Source organism: Halichoeres trimaculatus, unplaced genomic scaffold, assembly GCF_033239565.1.
Source record: "Halichoeres trimaculatus isolate MK-OKI-2021-1 unplaced genomic scaffold, fHalTri1.1 fHalTri1_scaffold_15, whole genome shotgun sequence".
NCBI lineage: Eukaryota > Metazoa > Chordata > Actinopteri > Labriformes > Labridae > Halichoeres > Halichoeres trimaculatus.
This window is the reverse complement of record NW_027437193.1, coordinates 1,960,582-1,981,548: the sequence shown is the minus strand read 5'-3', so window position 1 is coordinate 1,981,548 and position 20,967 is coordinate 1,960,582. Positions and strand designations below refer to the sequence as shown.

At 41.7% G+C, this 20,967-nt stretch overlaps 1 protein-coding gene across 1 annotated transcript in view; it reads left to right on the top strand.

Moving 5' to 3' along the window:
- Nucleotides 1-737: 737 nt before the first annotated feature.
- The window catches only part of tmeff1a (transmembrane protein with EGF-like and two follistatin-like domains 1a), a 77,832-nt gene continuing 57,602 nt past the window's right edge, over nt 738-20,967 (top strand). Inside the window, exon 1 of the mRNA XM_074688243.1 lies at nt 738-1,452. Within this exon, the coding sequence (XP_074544344.1) occupies nt 1,293-1,452 (160 nt within the window). The 5' untranslated portion in view covers nt 738-1,292. The remainder of the gene's footprint in view (nt 1,453-20,967) is intronic.

The following is a 20,967-nucleotide window of genomic DNA, read 5'->3' as shown; positions in this document are numbered from 1 at the left end:
AATTCTTTAAATTAACTTTTTTATCAATTGTTTTCTCATAAATTTACAAACATATTCTCGTAAATTTCTGAATTTATTTGTCTATATTCCTGTAAATTAAAAAAAAAATTCTCTTGATTATTTAAAACCTATATTTCTCATTAAATTACGTCTTTCTTCTTGCAAATTTTTGTTTTTTTTTTCATCATGAATTCATGACTTTATCCTTGAAATTTTACAAATATTTTCTTGTACATTTATGAATCTTTGTTCATTTAAATTTGGACCTCATTCTTGTAAATTTACATTTTTTTTTCATGTAAATCATAACTTTTTTTCTAGTTAATTAACTGTTTTTTAATCAAACATTTGGGACTTTTTTCTCATTAATTTATTCCTTTTTTCTCCAAAATGTACTTTTTTCACCTCGTACATTTATGATTTTATTTCTCAGTGATTCATGACCATGTTCTCATAAGATAATGACGTCTTGTAAATTAATGACTTTATTTTTTGTAAATTTATATATAGGCCTATATATTTTTATTTTACTTTTTGTTTTTCTTAATCCTCTGTCTTTGGGAATTGAGGACAATGAAAATGTAATGAAATGAAACTTTGTTCAGGTTTGTATTGCAGAGCTTTGAGCTCTGATTCATCTCTCCTGAAGGTGTGCATGCGCGTGCGTGCGCGTGCATAAGGGGCGTGGAGGTGGAGGGGAGTGTTGCATCCCCTCACGTGACCAGCCTGTCTGTCCTCTCCTCCTCAGCCCTGGATCTCTTTGTTGTGGCTGCAGCTGCTGCTTCCCTGACGCACCGCGCCTCCGCTCCGCAGGATCTCTGAGCCGCGTCTCTGCCGCGCGGAGGAAACGCCACACGCCGGAGCGCGGAGAGCACACGTCTGCTGGAGTGGAAGGAGGAGGTACGTGCAGGAAACCCGTGAAGGATACATCCACCTGAAAAACACGCGCAGCTCGCTGCAGAGGAAGGAGAAGGACGGACGGATGGCGGGAATGCTGCCGCTGCCTCCCTGGACGAACCGGACCGCCTCCGAGGCTTCCTGAACGCGGAAGCAGGAGAGGATCTGAGCACATTCCTCCATCTTCACCGCAGACCTCAGAGCTCCTTCAGTCTCTGCTGGCAGCGGGACGCAGCGTGAGGCAGCCGGGGTGTGTTTCCTCCTTCCTTCCCTTCCTTCCTTCCTTCCTTCCTTCCCTCCGTCCTCCGCGGCTCCTCCAGGATTACGCTGCGTTGTTCGCTGCACCTGAAGGCGAGGAGCGCGTGATTTGTCTGCCGGTGCTGAGCGGCTCCATCATGGTGTCAGGGCCTGGGAGGTGTCCCGGGCGTGCCGGCGGGGTGGTCCGGTACCTGGTGTCTGCCTGCCTGCTGTCTCTGCTGCTCTACCTGCCGGGGGCCCGGGGGTCCTACAGCCCTCAGAGCGGGGAGTGTAAGGGCAAAGTGAAGGACTGCACAGGTAAGGACGGCACTGCCTGCTCTGCTGGGCTCCTTAGACCACCTCAGACCACCTCAGACCACCTCAGACCACCTCAGACCACCTCAGACCTTTACACCATGTTAGTCCTGCAGGTGCTCTGTGCTCTCCCTGTCACTGAGTTTTTCTGACCTTTCCCTCTCATCAGGTATCAGACACACGCTCTAATTATAGCGCTTTATGCTCTCAGATGTCTGCGGTCCTCTCCGGACTGCTGCTGCTCCTCCAGCTGACTGAGGGAGCACAGAGCTGCAGCATGGTGTCAGATAATATCAGGGCTTTGACACGACTATTCTGACCTCCTGTAGACCTCCTGTAGACCTCCTGTAGACCTCTTCATGGTCTCTACAGAGACTTAAATGCAGCACTGCAGCTGCTCTGAAATCTGCATGTGTTATTAGACCTGGAGGACGTGTCTTGCTTCCTGTGGTGGTAAAATAATCTCACTTTGCATCTTGTGAAGCGCGCTCTCTTTGTCCTTACTCCAACACATGCACCCAGCACGGGGAACAGAAACAGGCCGACATGAGTTTTCGCTTTAAACACTTTGAAAAAGACTGAATTTATCTGTTAAATCATCAAGAAACGTTTCCTCCCTCAGCACGTGCACGTGTTACCTGTTGGAAAAAGGCCTGGGTGCAATGTTTTTGTTTCATTTTCAGCAGAAAACAGAAAAAGTTACTTGTATTAAATCTTTATTCTAGTTTCAAACATTTTTTTCTTTTTCCTTCGGCAGATTTTTATAAACTTGTTGCAGCAATTCAGACCTCATTTTGTCTTCAAATAATTTGAAATAAGACATTTTCTGGACTGTCCAGTTGAATGTGACTCATACCGAGTATAATTAGACAATTTTTTCTTTGAATGAGACAAAAACACTTGATAAGATTCAGATTTTTGCAGAGTAAAAAAATATCAATAGGGGGAAAGATTGTAATACTTTGACCTATGGTACAATAACAATATTTCAACTCTGAATATCAACATTTCTGCAAAAATCATTTATATTTAGAATACAACTTCACTTTTTTATGCAAAATCAGATTTTTTTTTTTTACACTGCAAAAACCTGAACATGGCTGTAGCCAGGAGGTCACACATGCTGCTGTACGCTGATGATACTGTCGTTTATCGCTTTGTGCAAGATGCAGAAACTTCAGACTGATTGTGTGTGAACTCTTTAACACATCTCCATCTGTTGTTGAAAACTGAAAAATGTCTGAGCGCAGTGTGTGTTTGAAGACTGCTGACTGTTGGAAAGACGCTTGGCCCAGTATTGATTTTTTCTGGGTTGTACAGTTTCATTTATCAGATGCTTTTGTCCAAAGCGGCGTACAACACAAGCAAGAATTGATCTAGTTTAATCTAATAACCAAATCAACAAACAAAAACTGCATCAATATACAACAGAGGAGAAGAGTCTGGCTAGAGATTTGGAGCCGTGCTGGGCCTGGAGCACCAGGCGTCTTTCACAAGCAGAGCGTAGAGGACCAGAAGGAGTGTAGACCTGGATGAGGGACCCCAGGTAGACAGGAGCCAGAAGAAGAGCTTTGAGTTTGATTGGAGCTGCTACTGGAAGCCAGTGTGTAAGATCAGCCCGCTCTGAGAAATACGGCCGTAAAATGTATGACGATATTTTCTAGGGGTAGGAGAAAAAATGGATGTATCGTTTCCAGGCGTGTGGAAATCCCTGGATCTGACTGTAAACTAGACTTGCACAAGATCTGTTTCAGATCTCCATGAGACTTTCTGAATAATAACGTCATCCCAAAAGGATCTGGTTCATGAGACATTAGCAGTGCGGGCCTCAATCACCAAGGTCACCAGGCCTCCAGAGAGCTGGCCAATCAGAGAGAAGGGGGAAGACTTAAAGAGCGAAACTGAAGCTAAAATAAAGTTTTTTCTAAAGCACACAGGGATTCTTTTTAAGCCATAAATCATGTAAAGATGCTACGGGGACACCAAAGGGACAGAATTAAGATCACAAAAGCTCCACAAATTTTATTTAAAAAGACAAATGGTTGATAACAGAGATTGGAGAAATAAATCGATTCATTTATGTATCAGGAATTTTGTTTTACAATATCAAAACCAAGATTCTTTACTTAAATCCTTCATTTCGGTCGTCTATGAGCTGGGTTGGAAATAATTTCCACTTTCCTCCAGCAGGGGGCAAAATGTTGTCCTCTGACTCATGCGATGTGCATTTTTTGAGGGAAATATGGCTCCTGATAAAGTCTGTAAGGGTAAGAAAAAAAATAAACATGTCGTGTTATCAGGATTGTTTAACAAGTTTAACTGTTTTTTTTTTTTTTTTTCTAATCGAAGTCCTTCATTTTTGTCTTAATTTATAAGTAGAGCTGAAAAAAGTTGAGATGTCAGATCCCCTGGATAAATCTTAAAAACTGACTCACATGTGATGTTCATCTTTTTAGGAAAGTATGACTCCAGATAAAGTCTGTAGACTTCTTCATCATTTAACTTTTTCTGGTTAAATGGTCTGGTTTTATAAGAGCAAACCAAAAATCACAAAATTGGAAATATCGAAGAATCACAGTTTAAATCTAATCGGTATACCAAAAATTTGCTGCTCTATGTATATGATCCAAAACCGTCTCTCTCTTTTATGATTGACTTGCTGGATCAATTTGAGAAGCTTTGAGGATATAAAATGAAAAAAAAGTTTGTTGTTCCCATTGAAACAAGACACCACAGACACTCTTGAGATATTCCCAATAAAAATTACCAAAAGCTCTTTTAAATATCTTGGAGTGGAAGTGACACGTAATTTGTCATCCCTTTTCACCAAAAGTTTTACTGTCCTCCTCGAGAAATGTAAACTAGATTTTGACAGATGGAAAAACATTACATTATCTGTTACAGGAAGGGTCAATATAGTCAAAATGATCATATTACCAAAATTCTGTTATCATTTTCAAAACAAACCCATCTTTATAAGAAAATCCTTCTTTAGTTCTCTTGACAAGCTTATAGGTACCTTTATCTGTAGTTGTTGCTCATTTTTAGCCTGGTATCAGCTACGGAAAGGGACAATACCCTGTTCTCAGGATCCGATTCTTTAAAGATTTTTAGATTTTAAATTACAGTTCTTTGATATTTCCGATTTTTGACATTTTTAATTTCCTTTTTTAAACACCACACTGTGTGAAAAATGTTGAATATTGATTGATGATAATGTCTACACTGACTGTTAGGGCTGGGACGATACGCTTTCCTCACGATTAGATTTTTTTTTTAAATACAATTTTTGGGGTGCCAATTCAATTCAAATTTCTAGTCTTTGATAGTTCAGACTTTTGCCAATTTTAGATATTTTTTTTTATACAATTTTTGGGGTGCTGATATGATTCAAATTGCAAGTCTTTGATAGTTCAGACTTTTGCCAATTTTTGATAAATATATTTTTTTAAATCAGGAAAAATATTTTCTCTTAAATGAACATCACATGCTAGTCAGTTTTTAGGATTTATTCAGAGTAGCTAACATCTCAACTTTTTCCAACCCAGCTTATAAACAAAGAATAAAATGAAGAACATAAATTTGAAAAAAAAAAAAAAAAAAATAATAATAATGATTAAAATTTTCAAATAATCCTGACACCACGACATGTATATTTTTTCCTACACTTACAGACTTTATCAGGAGCCATATTTCCCCCAAAAATGCAAATCACATGAGTCAGAGGACAACATTTCGCCCCCTGCTGGAGGAAAGTGGAAATGTTTTTCCAATCCATTTCCTTAACAGCTGAAATGAAGGATTTAAGTGAAGAATCCTGGTTTGATATCGTAAAACAAAATGATATAAATGTAAATTGATTTTTCTTTTGTCCTTTTTCAAAAAGAATGTGTTGTGTTTTTTTAGTCTTAATTTTGTCCCTCTGGTGCTTCCATAGTTTATTTATAAGCTTTACAGCTTAAAAAGAATCCCTGTGTGTTTCAGAAAACCTTTATTTCAGCTTCAGTTTTGCTCTTTAAGACTTCCCCCTCACTCTGATTGGCCAGCTCTCTGGAGGCCTGGGGACCTTGGTGATTGAGGCCCGCACCTCCAGCCTGTCATGATCCAGATCCTTTCAGGGTGACGTCATCGTTCAGGAAGTCTTGTGCAGATCTAGTTTACAGTTTGTCATTTCTACGACGTCTGTTTTAAAAATCTGCAGGCGCTGGTTCCAGCTCTGGTTGTGCTGATTTAAAGAAAACAGTGAGGTATCGTTTCTCTTCCTCCTGCAGATTTCAAAGTGCTAAATAGTTTTTCAGTCGGTGGAGCCGAGGCCCAGCGGGGGGCTGAGCGAGCCGAGCTTTCAGCGCGCTGGCAGAAAGCCTCCATTTAAATCTGAGCCGCAATTAATGTGTCAGTCACTCGTCAGCTGCTGTGTAGCGTCCGGGCTCTCAGCGAGCAGAGGTTTACAGTCCGGGATCACTGAGGCTCATCAGCTGTTTGCAGCTCCGCTCCGGTGATGAAACCATGAGAGCGGCGTATCAGTGACCTGCGTCCGCCGACTGATCCGTCTTTAATTATCCAGGATTCATAAATTCCTGATGCCGCTCTGTGTCTTTAGCGTTTATTAAATATGCAGGAGAAAAACTGCGGCGATGTAAATCAGCGTTGGCCGTCTGGAGGAGCTCACCTCCGTCATGTTTTATTAATGAAGCTCTGAGCTGCGCCTCCTCCTGACGCTCGCATTGTTTGCATTAAGAAATGGAGCATTTTCCTCGCCGAGGAGCGCGCTGCGGTCCTGCTGTCCTGATCTCTGCTCTCTGAGGCCGCGGCACGCTGCAGCACAACGCAAACACTCTGCAGAGGAGTGAGGAACCAGTCTCTAACCAAACCAAACAGCTGGTTTACAGCGCTTCATCCCTGGCGTCGCCAACATGTGGCAGCGTGTGGCACCTGATAACTGAGGGAACTGGTGCTGCCCTGAAAGCTGAAGGAAAAAAAGCTTTCACTGAGCAAAATGGCTCATGGCGTTTGGCGGGAAGCAGCAGGCGGCTGCGTTCGGGGTTTAAAGGGAGGTTCAGCCCCAGAGAAACACCGTGTATTCACAGCTCGCCGTCATGACTGCTCTGTGACTGAGCGTGTGCAGAGTAGGGTCAGAGCGTCTCTGACGTCAGCTGGGGATCCTGAGGCAATGAGCTGAAGTCTGGAGGTTGCGTTGACCATTTTCCACCATCTTTGTTTGGCAGCTCAACCAGCTGAGGAGTAAAACAAACTTTGAGTTCACTTCCTGTTTCTGAGCTCGTTGAATTTAAAGCACCTCAGAAGTGTGGATTACGACTAAAACTGGATCAATTTTATATTTCAGTGACCAAACGCTGCAGATAAACCCATAAATAAAATCAGTTTATTAAAAATCAAAGTGCTCTTCAAATTACCATAACTCTTCAAATATTTGGGCAAGGGAAAAAATTCAAACAGCTCCTTGAAAAGTTTTACAGTCCCTAAAATTACAGTACAACACAGGAATCTACGTGCAGTGACGTTTAAATGACAGGAAATAAGTGATGCAAGCTGTTCTCATTACCGTAACTCTTCAACTAATGGGGCAAGTAAAAAGAAAAAGTCAAATGGTTCCTGGAAGAAGAGAAGTTGAGCTGTCAGAGTCTGATCTCTGACTCTTCCAAGGTTGAAACAACACAAAAAAAAGTCTCACATCAGCTAAATTTAGTATTTTTTGTTTGTTTTTGTCTGTTTTTGGATTGGTCTGTCAGCGTATTCGCAAAGCAGAGAATCATAAACTGTGAAGTTAGGGGACACCTGATTAGATGGTCTCAGTCTTAGCTAAACCAGAATCTGTTTGTTCTGCATATTCAGACACAGCTCAGTAAGTCAGACCTGGGTAGAAACTCACTGACAGTCCGTTCCAGCCTCTTTTAACATGTGGTCTTATCCAGATCCAGGTCTTTGTGTCACAGTTTCAGAGCGATGAAGCCTCAGCCGACAGCGTGCTGTGAGGAGTAACAGCTGAGAGCCTCTCTGTGTATCCGTGGATGATTCCTCAGGTGACAGTACAGGTGAAACAACACTGATGGAGAGTTTTCTTCACGGCTTCTTTCACTTCATAACGACACGCTGTACCTGCCGGGGCTCTTCCGGGCTCGCTGCCAGCTCCTGAGATTTATTACTGAGACGGACGCAGCTGAGCAGCAAAGGAGAGGGAAACCTGCTGGAGGAAAACATCGCAGCGACTGGAGTTTGTTTTTAAGGGCCACCCAAGTTTGCTCAGGGGCTTCTGTCCCAGAAACAAGCTGGTTGGCTGAGCTGTGTCTGAAAGTCCAAACAGATTCAGGTTCAGCTGGTTCAGCCGTCTAACCCTGGTGTCCCCCAAACTTCTCAGCTTATGTCCTTAAAGACTCAAAGATCATGCTCTGAAAGCTCCTCTTCTTTTAGGAAGGATTTTAATTTTTTTTCTCTTGCTCCTATAGTTGAAGAGTTACGGTAATTAATTTTACAGTAGTTACGGTAATTTAAATACAAATCTAGTTGTAATACCATAATCATGCTGCTACATGGTGGCTTTTGCAACAACTCTTTAAAACTCGCCGGTGCCTCCCATTTTACAAGAGCTCTTCAAATTACCGTAACTCTTCAAATATTTGGGCTAGCGAGGAAATTCAAACAGCTCTTTAACGAAGAGAAGACAAGTTTTACGGTGAAATCTGAGGTATTACGGTACAACACAGGAATTTACATGCAGTGACATTTAGATCTCAGGCAATAAGAGACCCAAGCTGTTCTCATTACCGTAACTCTTCAACTATTGGGGCAAGAGACGGTTCCCGGAAGAAGAGAAGTTGAAACATTTTCAAAAATTATTTCAATGAAGATAATAACTTGTGAATTTATAAGACCGGGTTAATCGTGCATGGCATTACGAAGTGAGACGCTATGCAGTAGCTTTATATTAATTAACACACAGGAGCAGGAGCGACAGAATCTCCACGGAGCAAAAATTTTTATAATCGGCTACACTTTGGCCGATGTTGATTAATCGGTGACAGGCTATAATCGGCCCGATTAATTGGGTGGGCCGATTAATCAGTCAGGCTCTACAAAAAAACCCTAAAAAATACCAAAAGTGGCAGCCATCTTGAATTTGAAGGTTAAAATAAGGTCAAATCATTATGTAACCCTGAAATATGTATTTCTTAACAAAAACAAGGTCTGAAAACATGTATCGTCCACCGTTGAAGGTCGAGCCTTTAAAAAGATCATTTCCACCACAGCCATTTTAAATTTTAGACTCCGAAAATTTTCACCATTTTAGAAAATACACTTGACTAAATTTGTTTCTTAGGCGTTCTAGATGACAAATCCACTGCGAAAAGGACCAAAATGACCCAACTAATACCGATATCTGATATTAATATTGTTGTTATGGCCGATAAGTGGTATTTACGGATATCGATATTGGTAAATATTAGGGCTGTCATTTTAACGCGTTAATTAGATTAGTTAATTACACCTCAAATTAACGCGTTGTAAAAATTTACACAGATTAATCTGGATCCCAAACCCGCGAGGCGTTCAAAGACGCACTTTTTCTTAAATGTCTGGCATTTACAAACCGTGTGTCCTACTTGGAAAAAGAGGTGTTCTCGTCAGATTTTAAAATTTCCGACGGTCCCTGAATGTATCACTCAGCAACATGCTTTCAACTGGAGGGAGGGAAGCAGAGTGATTTGTGACTGCCGTCCACATCTCGTTTATTCACACGTCCTTTTTGAAAATCTACAGAAAATCAACCGTTTGCTCAATTCTGTAAAAAAACAGATAATTTTAAACTCTTTACTGCATCAAACAAGCCCTGAATGATCGATATTTGTCCTGTATTTAAATCTAAAGAATTCTTTGAAAATTTCCTTCCATCTTCCTGGTGTCATGTTTCAGCTTGGGGCTGCTCTGCACCAATCAGCAACAGTTTGTGTGTTCAGAGCATGTTAAACTGAAAATACTTCACTTTTCTTTGATCCAAGAATTGAAAAAAGTGTTTTGTACATAGTTCCTCACAGTTTTTAGCCTTTAGCCCTGGTTCTCCTGACCTCATAGAAGTATAGAAGTTCATATTGCAGTGAAAATTGAGTCCACATCGAGTAAAAATGTGAACAGAAGCAAAAAACGTCCTAAAAATCAAATCAGCTTACCTTAGGTGCAGGACTGTGTAGATTTTGTAAAGATAGAACCATAAAACTTTTTTCACGTGTTTCTTATGCCTCAGGGTACCTAAAAATGTGTTGTATATATTCCCACCTTATTTTTAAATGTTTTTAATGTCTTTTAATGTCCTGGAATTCAAATTCTTTATTTTGGGACCTTAGGCAGATATGAGATTAAAATGCGATTAATTCGATTAATTAGTTACAAATCCTGTAATTAATTAGATTAATTTTTTTAATCGCCTGACAGCACTAGTAAAAATAAATAAAAAACAACCGAAAATGATATGTCGAGGTAATTCAGAGAGAAAGATGAGCATGGAGAGGATCAAAGGATGGAGCGCCCGAGAGGAACGCGATCAAAAAAGTATGTTTGTCTGATTTTGGATCAAAAACAGGAAGAGACATAAAAGACGAGGGTCCACTCTTCCTAGGTAGTTTTGGGGTTTACAGAGTCCGACAAAACAAGATTATTTGGGTCTGGAAAGATCGTTGAAGAGGCTCTGAAAATGCCAGGAGCTAATGAGCGAATATTGGCCGATACCGATATATCGAGCATCCCCAGTTTGGCGCTCGGTGTTTGCATGTGGAAGAGCAGGAAGCTCCCAGAACAGAGAGATTCTCTAAAGAAACTGATTATTTTGTAACTGAGTCCCGTTATACTCTAGAAACAGCCGTGGAGGAGCCAGCTTGAGCGACTCACTCGGGATAATTTGCGAGGCTTTTAAAACACCTCCTCGCCGGGGGATCCTTTCCAAACACTCGCTCCGCCTCGCCTGATGGAGCACGCCGCTGCACGGATGCTGACACACACCGCAGACACTCAGTACCAGGCGTGCTGCAGATCCAGAGGAAGCGCTGACATCAACGGCGCTGGATGAATATTGATGATCAGTCAGCGCCGGTTAGGGTTTACACTGGGGTTACTCAGCTGGAGGACGATGATGAGAACATCAGTTAAACTCTGGTGAAACATGGAGGAGAGAAGCAGAGCCTGTTGTTCCATTACTGTTCATCACACTTTAGCTCGGCACAGAGAAACGCTACACCTCTGTTACGAGCCCTGACTGCAGAAACATTCACATTACACGTCAGTCTGCGTCTGAGGCTGATTTAATCTGACGCCTGTTACTTCGCGGGGTGTTTACGCCTGTGTTTGTGTGTCTTTGGGCTCTCTGCTGCTCCACACCGTGCTCTGAAGTTGTTGTTTTTAAATCTCCTAAAACCTAAAAACAGCAGGATTGTCAGGAACCTCTTCTCCTGGTTTTGTTTCGCCTCCGTCGCCGCTCTCCGCTCCACAGACGTATTTTTAGACGCAGATATTCTCAGGACCGCGGTCAGAGAGCTTCCCACATCATCATACTGTTAATAAAACATCGCAGCTCAACCACAACCACTTCCTGAGAGAGCCGTGTCTGTGACGAGTTTGTGTTGTGTAAATATTTGTGGGCTGATCTGTTTTTGTCACTCACTCTGATTCTTTCCCAGAAGATCAGGAAAAATCAGCTGTGAGCGCTCTGCTCTACAGTAAACATTTACTCTCAGACATCTGTTGATGTTAAACCACTTAAGATGATCAGCGTTTAGAATTCCTGACTTCCCTGAACGCATCAGAAATGATGAATCCACCTCCGTTCAACAAGCATTGTAAAAGTAGTTTTTGTCTTACAGTGAAACTGAGACTTGTCAGAAACAGATTTCGGGTAAACATTGCTGAGGTTAGCATGAGTGAAGCCTCTGTGGAATTTAATGGTAACAGTGAAACTGAGACTCACCTCAAACAGATGTTTGAGCCACATATCTGCAAAGAAAGCCACAATGAAACCTCTGTGTTTCTTATAATTAACAGTGAAACTTTGACCAATCAGAGACAGCTTCCAGGTTGCAGAGTGAAGCCTCATTCAGTCAAACTGTTTACAGTGAAACTGTAAAGTTCATGTGTTCTTTGTGAGTCAGAATCCAGCCTTATTGTAATGTACTTTAAACAGTGAAACTGAGACTCACCTGAAACAGATTTGGGGTTTACGTTTTCCAAGTTTGCCAGTGTAAAGGTACTGAGTGACTTTTTGAAACTATGACACATAGGAATAGATTTGATATTCTCCAAATAAGTTGTAGTTAAATTTCATTGCATCATACTATAAACAGTGAAGCTGAGACTCACATTACATGGATTTGGTTTCTAATATGTTAAAGTTGGTCATTTTTAATTACAGTAAAACTAAGACTAGACATACAGACTTTTGGGTTTACATTAAGTCATAGTGAGGACTTAGGGTATTGTACTATTTACAGTGAAACTGAGACTGATTAAAAGCAGATTTTTTTTCAGGGTCATGTCAGTTTTTCAGAGTCGAGCTTTATTGTATCTGTCTGTTAACAAATTTTGAAAGTAGTGTGAAAACACTGAAACAGTATATTTACAGTAAAACTGAGACTGATTGTGATATTCATATCTTATTAGTTTGTCAGAGTGAAGCCTCATTGAATCATTCTTTGTACAGCGAAACCAAGACTCAACATATAGACAGTTTCTTGGGTGTAAATGTTTGAAAGATGAGTCAGGATTTTGCTATTTACAGTAAAACTGAGACTCACCTCAAGTAGATGTTGTTTTCTTTGTATGATAAGGCCAAACTTTGTTATATTTTACAATTTACCCCAAAACTAAGACTCAGGAAAAACAACAGTTTGAGTTTATATTTCTGTCAGACCAAAGCTGCTCTTTGAGTTTGTATTTACAGTGAAACTGGGACCTGCCACAGATTTTGGGCTTCATGCTTTCAAAGAGGGAAGCCTCAGTGTTACTTCTATTCTACAGTAAAACTGAGACTAGGCAGAATCAGATTTGGGGTTCATCCAAAGTGAGTCAGTTGAAGTTGGTGGTTAGACTCAGTAACTCGAGACCAAACCTTAACGAGACGACAACAACGGGGTTTAACGAAAAACCGTTAACGTCTCCGTTAAGTTCAAAATAGCGCCTGGAGCGTCTGAGACTTAAATCTGGAGTTTTCCACTTTATGAGGCACACACCGACTTCCCCTCCCTTAGAGACGCCAGGCGCAGGGTGTGAATGACAGATGATGTTTCTGGGCCCGTCCGGGTCAAACAGATCGCTCTGTCCGCTCTTTGTCCCCCCATCGTCGCTCCTCTCCAGCCGGGGAGGATTTATCCAGCAGTCAGGTTTGCAGAGCGAAGCAATTATCTGCAGCTCCGCAGGGTGACAGAGGCTTTTAATTGTCTTTCAGGAGGCGATAAAAAGGTGTTTGTCAACCGGCTGGACGTGGACTTTCTAAATCTGTTGTGGTTCCTGGAGTTTAATTAAGCCCCGAGGATGAAACGGGGAGAAGAGTCAAGGTGCTTTCTGTGTGAAACTGCAGCTGTCTCAGAGTGACACGCATTGTTGTTTCCAGGCGCTTTGTGGTGTAAATATAACAGGCAGAGTATCCACGAGGGGATTAATGTGAAATTAAAAAGTATAAATCAAGAGATTTCAAAATGTTTTTGAGAAATTAAGCCGTTTTTTGTGTAAAGCTACGACCGTTAGCGCTTCGTTTGGATGAGTGTTGTGGGATTAAAACTCTCTGCAGGTTTAGATATCCCTGGTTTTGGCAGCTCCTGCTGGAGTTCTTGTTTCTGGTTCCTGTGGTGACGAGGACAAATCCTCTGGACCCATGGTTTCCTGCAGGTATCATCAGGTGTGAATACTCAAACCCATAAACCGGCTTCTCACGGACACCTGAAGCCGCCCGGGTCGCCCCCACGGGACATAGTGACTCACAGGAAGCTGATCCTGCAGCTCTGTAGGTGCGTCGTAGCCTGCAGGTTCTTGAGGCGACACCTCACCCCTCTCCAGCTTGCTTCTGTCGCCCTGCAGCGCCGTCTCCCTGACACGCTAATGTTTGCACTTCAAACGAGCTCATCTTTGACCGCGCCGCGGCCTGAGATCAGGTTCACGCATGAAATGTAAATCTGCACGCCGTCAGAGCTCGGGTCTGTTTGATCCTCCTCTTTCATCCTCCTGTGCTGCAGGAGAACTCACTTCCTGTGTTCTCCACCTGCACCTAGAGGTCAAGGGTCAAAGGTCAGGGTCCACATGGAGTGAGGTTGATCACTCCTTAACACTGGGTTACAGCCCACTCACTGCTGCACGCTGGTGTTACCTGACGCCAAAGTAAGTCATGGCAAACGCATTGGGAGCCAAAATGTGCTGAAGTCCTCTCCTGGAAGCTATTACAGTCTGATGTGCCCACTCGAGAGCCAAAATGCATGCTGAGGTGCTAGCTAGGGAGCAAAAACACACACTTAAGCTTCTGCTTGTTGTTGATATGCATGTTTAAGTGCCCTTTAGGGGGCCAAAATGGGCTTAAGAGATCTTTCAGGAGCCAAAATATGTGCAAAAGTTCCCGCTTTGGGAATCAAATTGCACTATAGAGCCCTCTTGGGAAGCAAAATCACACAAAAGTTTCCTATTTGGGGACAAAATGTGTGCAAAATTGCCCAATTGGGAGCCAAAACGTTTCTAAAGTGCAAGCTAAGGAGCCAAATGCATGCTCTAGTGCTCTCTTGGTAGCTGAAACACACTAAAGTGCCCTTTTGGGAGCCAAAATGGGCTTTAGTGCACACTTGGGAGCCAAAATGCAGGTTAAAGTGCTAGCTAGGCAGCAAAAATGCACACTGAAGCTTCTGCTTGTTGTCGATATGCATGTTTAAGTGCAAGCTTAAGAGTCATGATACATGCTAAAGTGGATTTTTGGGAGCCAAAATGGGCTTAAGTGAACTTTCAGGAGCCAAAGTACCCACAAAGGCTCCTACTTAGGAGCCAAAATGTTGCTAAAGTGCAAGCTAAGGAGCCAAATGCATGCTCTGGTGCTCTCTTGGTAGCCAAAATACACACAAAACTGTGTCCTTTTGGGAGCCAAAAGGGGCTTTAGTGAGCTTTCAGAAGCCAAAATACACACAAAAGTGCCTGCTTTGGAGCCAAAATGCACCATAGAGCCCTCTTGGAAACCAAAGTCAGACAAAAGTGTCCTCTTCTGGGCCAAAATGTAGACAAAGTGCAAGCTAAGAAGCCAAATGCATGCTCTGGTGCCTTTTTGGGAGCCAAAATGGGCTTAAGTGCACTCTTGGGAGTCAAAATGCATGCTAAGATGCTAGCTAGGAAGCAAAATGCGCACTAAAGCTACATCTTGTTTTCAAAATACATGTTTAAGTGCAATCTTTGAGTCACCATGCTTGCTAAATTGGCCGTTTGGGAGCCAAAATGGGCTATGGTGACCTTTTGCCAGCCTGAAAACATGCTAGAGTGCCTGCAATGGAGCCAAAACGCTCTAAAAAAGGCCTCTTGGAAGCCTAAATGCGCACAAGTGTCTTTGTGGTAGCCAAAACACATGCAAAAGTGCTCCTTTGGAAGCCAAAAACAGGCCAGAGGGTTCCCTTTGGAGCCAAAAATTGCAAATCCAACCTCTGATGCTCTCTCTTGTTTGCCAAAACAAACACAAAATGCCTGTTTTGGGGACAAAATGCACACGAGAGTGCTGTCTTTGGAGCCTAAACTTTAAGTCTAGTTTGTGAGCCAAAACACACGCTAAATTTGGCTTTAGACAAAAAAAAACCCGCCCTGACCTTTAAAAAGTCTGTGCACGCCGCTGCTGCTGCTGCAGGTGAGGAAACAGAAACTGTTCCAGCACTTTCTGTCATAAAAACCTAAAATAAATAAAAATAGGTTGTTTTTTTAAAAAGCAGCAGCGTTTCCTGTCAGAGAGGCGGCGTTGCATCATGCGAAGGCTCCTGCAGAACAAGGCGGCGCTGGATGAGTTCGTCGTGCATCAGGCGGGTTTTCACACCCAGACAGCGGGCCATACATCAGACGTGTAACAGATTACTCTCTGCGCCCGTCTGCGACAAGGTCTCACCGAGTCCCCGCGTCAGGTCGGCACCACGTCTAAATCTTAATGACGCTTTGGGCGTCAAACCAAAGGAGCTATTAAGAGTTGGCGACCTCCTCCTCCTCCTCCGCCGCCTCCGCCGAGGAAATTAAAATGATTTCTGTGACAGCGGCTTGATGTGCGAGCCGTGGGTTACGAAGAGTGGTACCGTGTGTGTGTGTGTGTGTGTGTGTGTGTGTGTGTCGATGGCTGTGGAGATTAGCTGTGAATGGCAGCTTTATGAAGGCGGGGGAAATTGTGGAGGCCTGATTCTTCAGGTTTGGAGCAGCTCAACCTCCGCACTGATGCTGCTAAAACCAGAGGTGGAGATTAAGACTCTGCAGGTTGAATCAGATGCTGTGAACCTGTTCACTTTGATAGACTGATCCAACCCAACGGTCTTCAACCTGTGGCTCTTTGACTCCTCAGTAGTGGCTCCTTGTAGCTTTAAAAAATATTTTTTAAATAAATATTTTTTTTTCTTCCAGAGGGTATTGATGATTAAAGACACTGACACTAAATAAAATCCTGTGTTAACATTTAGTTGAACTAAATCTTCATCCCATCTGTCAATAAAGCCTGCCACCGCTCTACTTCACCTCCTACAACATCAACAGCCCACCAACTTTCCATGCACCTGTGGCTAACCTCAAGTTTTACAGCCCTGGGAAGATAACTACATCTACAAAAAGACTAATCTGGAAGAAAATACTGATTTTAATTCATTTAACTGACAACGTGCTGGGTTAATATGCATGACTGATATGTGGAAGGACATTAGCAAACAACAACAAAGTTGAGCAATATTATCAATATATTGAACTAAAGTATTCTTTCAAATTTTCAAATTTTCAAAAACCTCCAAAACTTTTTTTTTATTTTTGTACATTTTTTTTATTTTTTACAAATTCTTTGAAATTTTAGTCTTTTAAATTTTTTTTGCATGTTTGAAATTTTAAAAAGATTCAAACTTTTAGCATTTTTTAAAAATTACTAAAATATTTGAAATTCAGGCATTTTTTAAATACCCCCCACCCAAATAAATAAATAAATAAATAAATAAAAATAAAAATAAATGCTTTGCAAATTTTGAATTTTTTTTTTTAAGTTCTGCAAATTTTTGAGTTTTTAATATTTTTCCAATTGTTAGCAAGATCTGAAAATTTCAACTATTATTTCGAAACATTTTATTAACTCACAAAAGTGTTTGAAATTTTTTGAAAATTGTAAACTTTAATTTTTTTTAAACGTTTGCAATATTTTTAAATTCCAATTTTCTTTAGAAATTTTTGCAAATTTTTGAAATTTAAAAAGTTTCAAACTTTTAGCAATTTTTTTAAATTACAAAAATATTTGAAATTCAAGCAACATTTCAAAATATTCCCCAAATTAAAAAGTCTTGCAATTGTTTTAAAAAATTCAAAAAAAAAAATGAAACTCCACATTTTTTAACATTAAATATTTAAAATTATTTGCAATTATTTTTTTTAATTCCAATTTTTTTTAAACGATTTTGTTAATTTTTACAAATTTATCAAAAATGATAAAGAAATAACTTGTACAATTTCATGAATAGGAAAACCTTTTTATGTAGATATTTTTTTTACATAGATTTTTTACATTAAAGAAACTTTATACCCTGAATTGTCTTTAACCTGAAGAAAAAGCAGACTTTGTGGCTCCTGAATGACTTTAATCCAGGTGAGCTGAGGGAAAATGTCTCCTGTGGAGGTGAAGGTGTCAGCCCTGGTCTAACCTCTGTGTGTCTGTGGTGTGGGAGCGTCTGTGGTCTGAACGCCGTCTTGAACGGCGTCTTTATGCGGCCTCACTCTTGTTATTAGCCTGGGGATGAAGAGCAGCCTCTGGCTGATGGTGATGAATTCTTCATGACAGAGGAGCCGGCGGAGGACGCCTCCCACGTTTATTTATTCAGCAGGAATTGATTGAACCAATATTTTCTTGCCAGAGTTGATTCATAATTCAGCGGCGCTGTGTTTTAATTCTGCGGCCGTCGTTCATCATCCTTGCTGAGGTTTGTTGGTATGCACGTCCGCAGCTCCTCGCCTCGGCCTGTTGTAGGCGCCGGCCTCTGGAGCTCACATCCTCTGCAGGGTTTGTTGTGAAGCCATTAGCTGCTGCAGCGCTCAGGGTTACCCCCCCCCCCCCCCCCATCATTGATTGAGGACTAACAAAGAGACTGGAGCCGTCAGAGTCCACTCTCTATCTGTGGATCTGCATCTGGACGACTCCTGTTACCTTAGAGGAGCTGCACACACACACACACACACACACACACACACACACACCAGTCTGGATCCTTTGTGCATCAATTAAAATGCATCAAGTGCAAATCACCTGCTGGGAGGGGGGCGGGGGTCTGGTGTCCTCTGCTGTGCCCAGAATTGGAATGGGACCTGATTAGTCTCGCATCAGCGGCTCTGAGGGCGAAGCCATTCAATGCAGCAACAAGGCAGGGGGGGAGGAGGAGGTGCTGGGAGGCGTGAGGAGAACCTCACACATTAATCTGTCCACACGTTGGCTCAGAGTTTGTGATCCAGACGACTCAGATCAGCGGCGCTGACTTTGGAGGAAAGAAGCTTTTTTAGAGAAACTCCTCCGAGAGCGTCAGCGAGCGCCAGGCCGCCGTCTGCTAACTGATTAAAACACTCCACGAGACCTCTACGAGACTTCCTGAAATGATGACATCATCTCATCACACGTTGGAGGGTGGAGCTCCAAACATCAGAAAGATTTCTGTGACACTCAGAAATCAGACGCACAAGAACGTGTGAGGCTTTTATGCTTGTTAACTCCCCGCGCGGCGTCTGTTGGTGTCTATTCCCAAACTGCAGGGGGCGGTGTATCACAAACGTACGTCGACCAGAGCACTAAACCAGAGTAGAAGAAGTTTGCCTTTGTTTACAACATGTCACATATCTGTCCCTGAAATTTTTCCAGGTTATTTCAACCGATTCCTCATTTCTGTATTTCTGCACTTCGACCACTAGGAGATGCCGTTCTTCCACCAGCTTGTCCGCGTAATTCTGTCCAACAGGTTAGAAATTTTCAGGTGTGCACAGCGTGGAAATTTTCCACATGAAAGGGACTGCACGAGGGGGCGTAGCTGCAAAAATGACGTCACCAGTCAAAGTCGCACGGACCTCAGCCTCAAGGTCATCTCCACATGTAGCGGAGTATCTGAGAAACCACATCCACACCAAACCACAGTTTCACGTCACTACAGACGATGTTTTCTGAAACCTCCAGCCCAGTGAAGATTTTGCAAAACTCCAGTTTCATGGTTTCACTGGAAAGTTTTTGGTTCCCAAACCAGCTGAATGACGGGGGGACTGGTTTCATGAAGGAGTGGGTACTGAATCAGCTACTTTATAGGTTCAGAATACAGCTGAACAATTAGTCGAATTTAAATCAACATTGCAATGTAATACAATGCAATCTTCAAATCACAAAGGCTGCAGTTAAAAAAACAAAACAAAAAAAGAAAAGTTTAAAGTGCATTTAAAAAGTGCAATCCACAAGTATATATATTTCAGAGGTTGAGCCAAAACTTTGTTTTTATTTAAAGTTCTGCTCTTTATTTAGTTTGAGATTCACAGAAGAGAGGATTCGTATTTATTTTTTAGCTTTGTTCCTTTCTCTGATTTTATTTAAGGAAATTAATGATTTTTTTTTTTTGCACGTCTACAAGGCTTAAGTTAAATCAATCAGTGAATATTCTGCTGTGAATGTAACAAAGATGCGTCATTCGTATCAACTCATGCATCTCATCTCCCTACAGGAGAGACTTGTTTATATGTTGACAGTCTCCTTTGTTGTGTTGGTCATACTACAAAATATGATGTTTTGCTTGTGTTTAGTGAATAATGAAGAAGGTAAACATTACCCCCCAAAAAATTGCATTTGAATTATTTTCCAAAATCGTTCAGCCCCTATACAGAATGGATTGTGTCTGTAGTACCAAGTATTGATTCACGTAAGATCAAATTTTCTCAGTGTTCAGGTTCCTAAACGCATCCCTGTGACTGAGGGAGAGGATGAGTAGGAGATTTTCCATGCTGGACATGAACACAGCATTATAAGGTTATATATTGAGAAATAAAAACAGGCGGTCTTCTGAAATCTGTAAGTTAGATTTTCAACCTAAATACCCCTAAATCTCTAGATAACTTTCCAAATACATATTATACATCATTTTCATGGAAAATGACGCGAAAAAAGTGAGGATACCAAGAAAATTATGGTACACAAACACAGACACTCTACACTGTGACGCGACATGAGACAAAGTGGACGATGCTGATGACCACGTAGCACGGCGAAGCTGTGTATTCATACACACTCCGCGTCAATAACTAGTGCGCATTGTAGGAGCTTATGAACAGAGCGGCGTGACTTTGAAACCTTCTCTGTTTTATAAATTCATTGTCGTCGTAAAGTCAAAGCGACGTAAGTCAAGGACCTTAAATTGAAAAACTTTGAGATTTTATTATTCAACAAATTAACATTTGTTACCACATAAACACACAAAAGTAGTGAGAGTTGTTACTGTTGAGTACTGATTCTGATAGTCAGGTACTGTTTATTGGTACCATATTATTTCAAATGTGAAAGGTACCATCCCTAGTTTCAGGTCTGAAAACACAGACACCTATGGGTTTGACGTAGAGCTGGAAGATCATTGCAAAAATCAAAATCAGGATTAATTTAACCTTCTACCACGATTTCTGTTTGCACCATTGACTGTATAAAACGTAGACGTAGCTGAACGTAGTCAAACGTCTGTTTCTGAAAAACGAAGCAGATTGGCTATCACGGCCATATTGGAAGTGGTAAGGGCTTCGCCTACAGCCATAGGGCCCATGACAGTCACGTGACTTGAGCTCTGCCTCTGATTGGAGGAGCTCGTGATCTTCATATCCTCTGAACGGCTGAGTTAAAAAAAAATTCACCCCCTGTACAGTGGGTGCTGATAGTAAAACCAATGATTCACACAGGAGACGTTTTTTGAACCAGGCTGTAAATGGGTTAATTTCTACTTTGAAAACAGCTTTTTTTGGCTTGGTGTGTTTGTGACTTCCTGTTCTTCCAGAGCCAACCTCAAGGGGACACTGGAGAAACAGCAGATTTTAGCACTTCAGCATCGTCTCATATTCTTAGACCAGAGGTTGTTGCTTGGTTTGAACTCGATTCTCCCGCTCTCTGCTCAGTTTATTATCTGTAAAGGTCATTGTTTGTTGTTTATTTTTTGTGATACATGGACAGAATTAAGACTGAAGAAGCTCAGTACCCCCTCTGTAAAGGTCTACGATGAGCCCTGTCTCCTCTGTGTCCTTCAGAGTGGTTTATATTTACAGACTGTCTGTGTCTGCTGAACA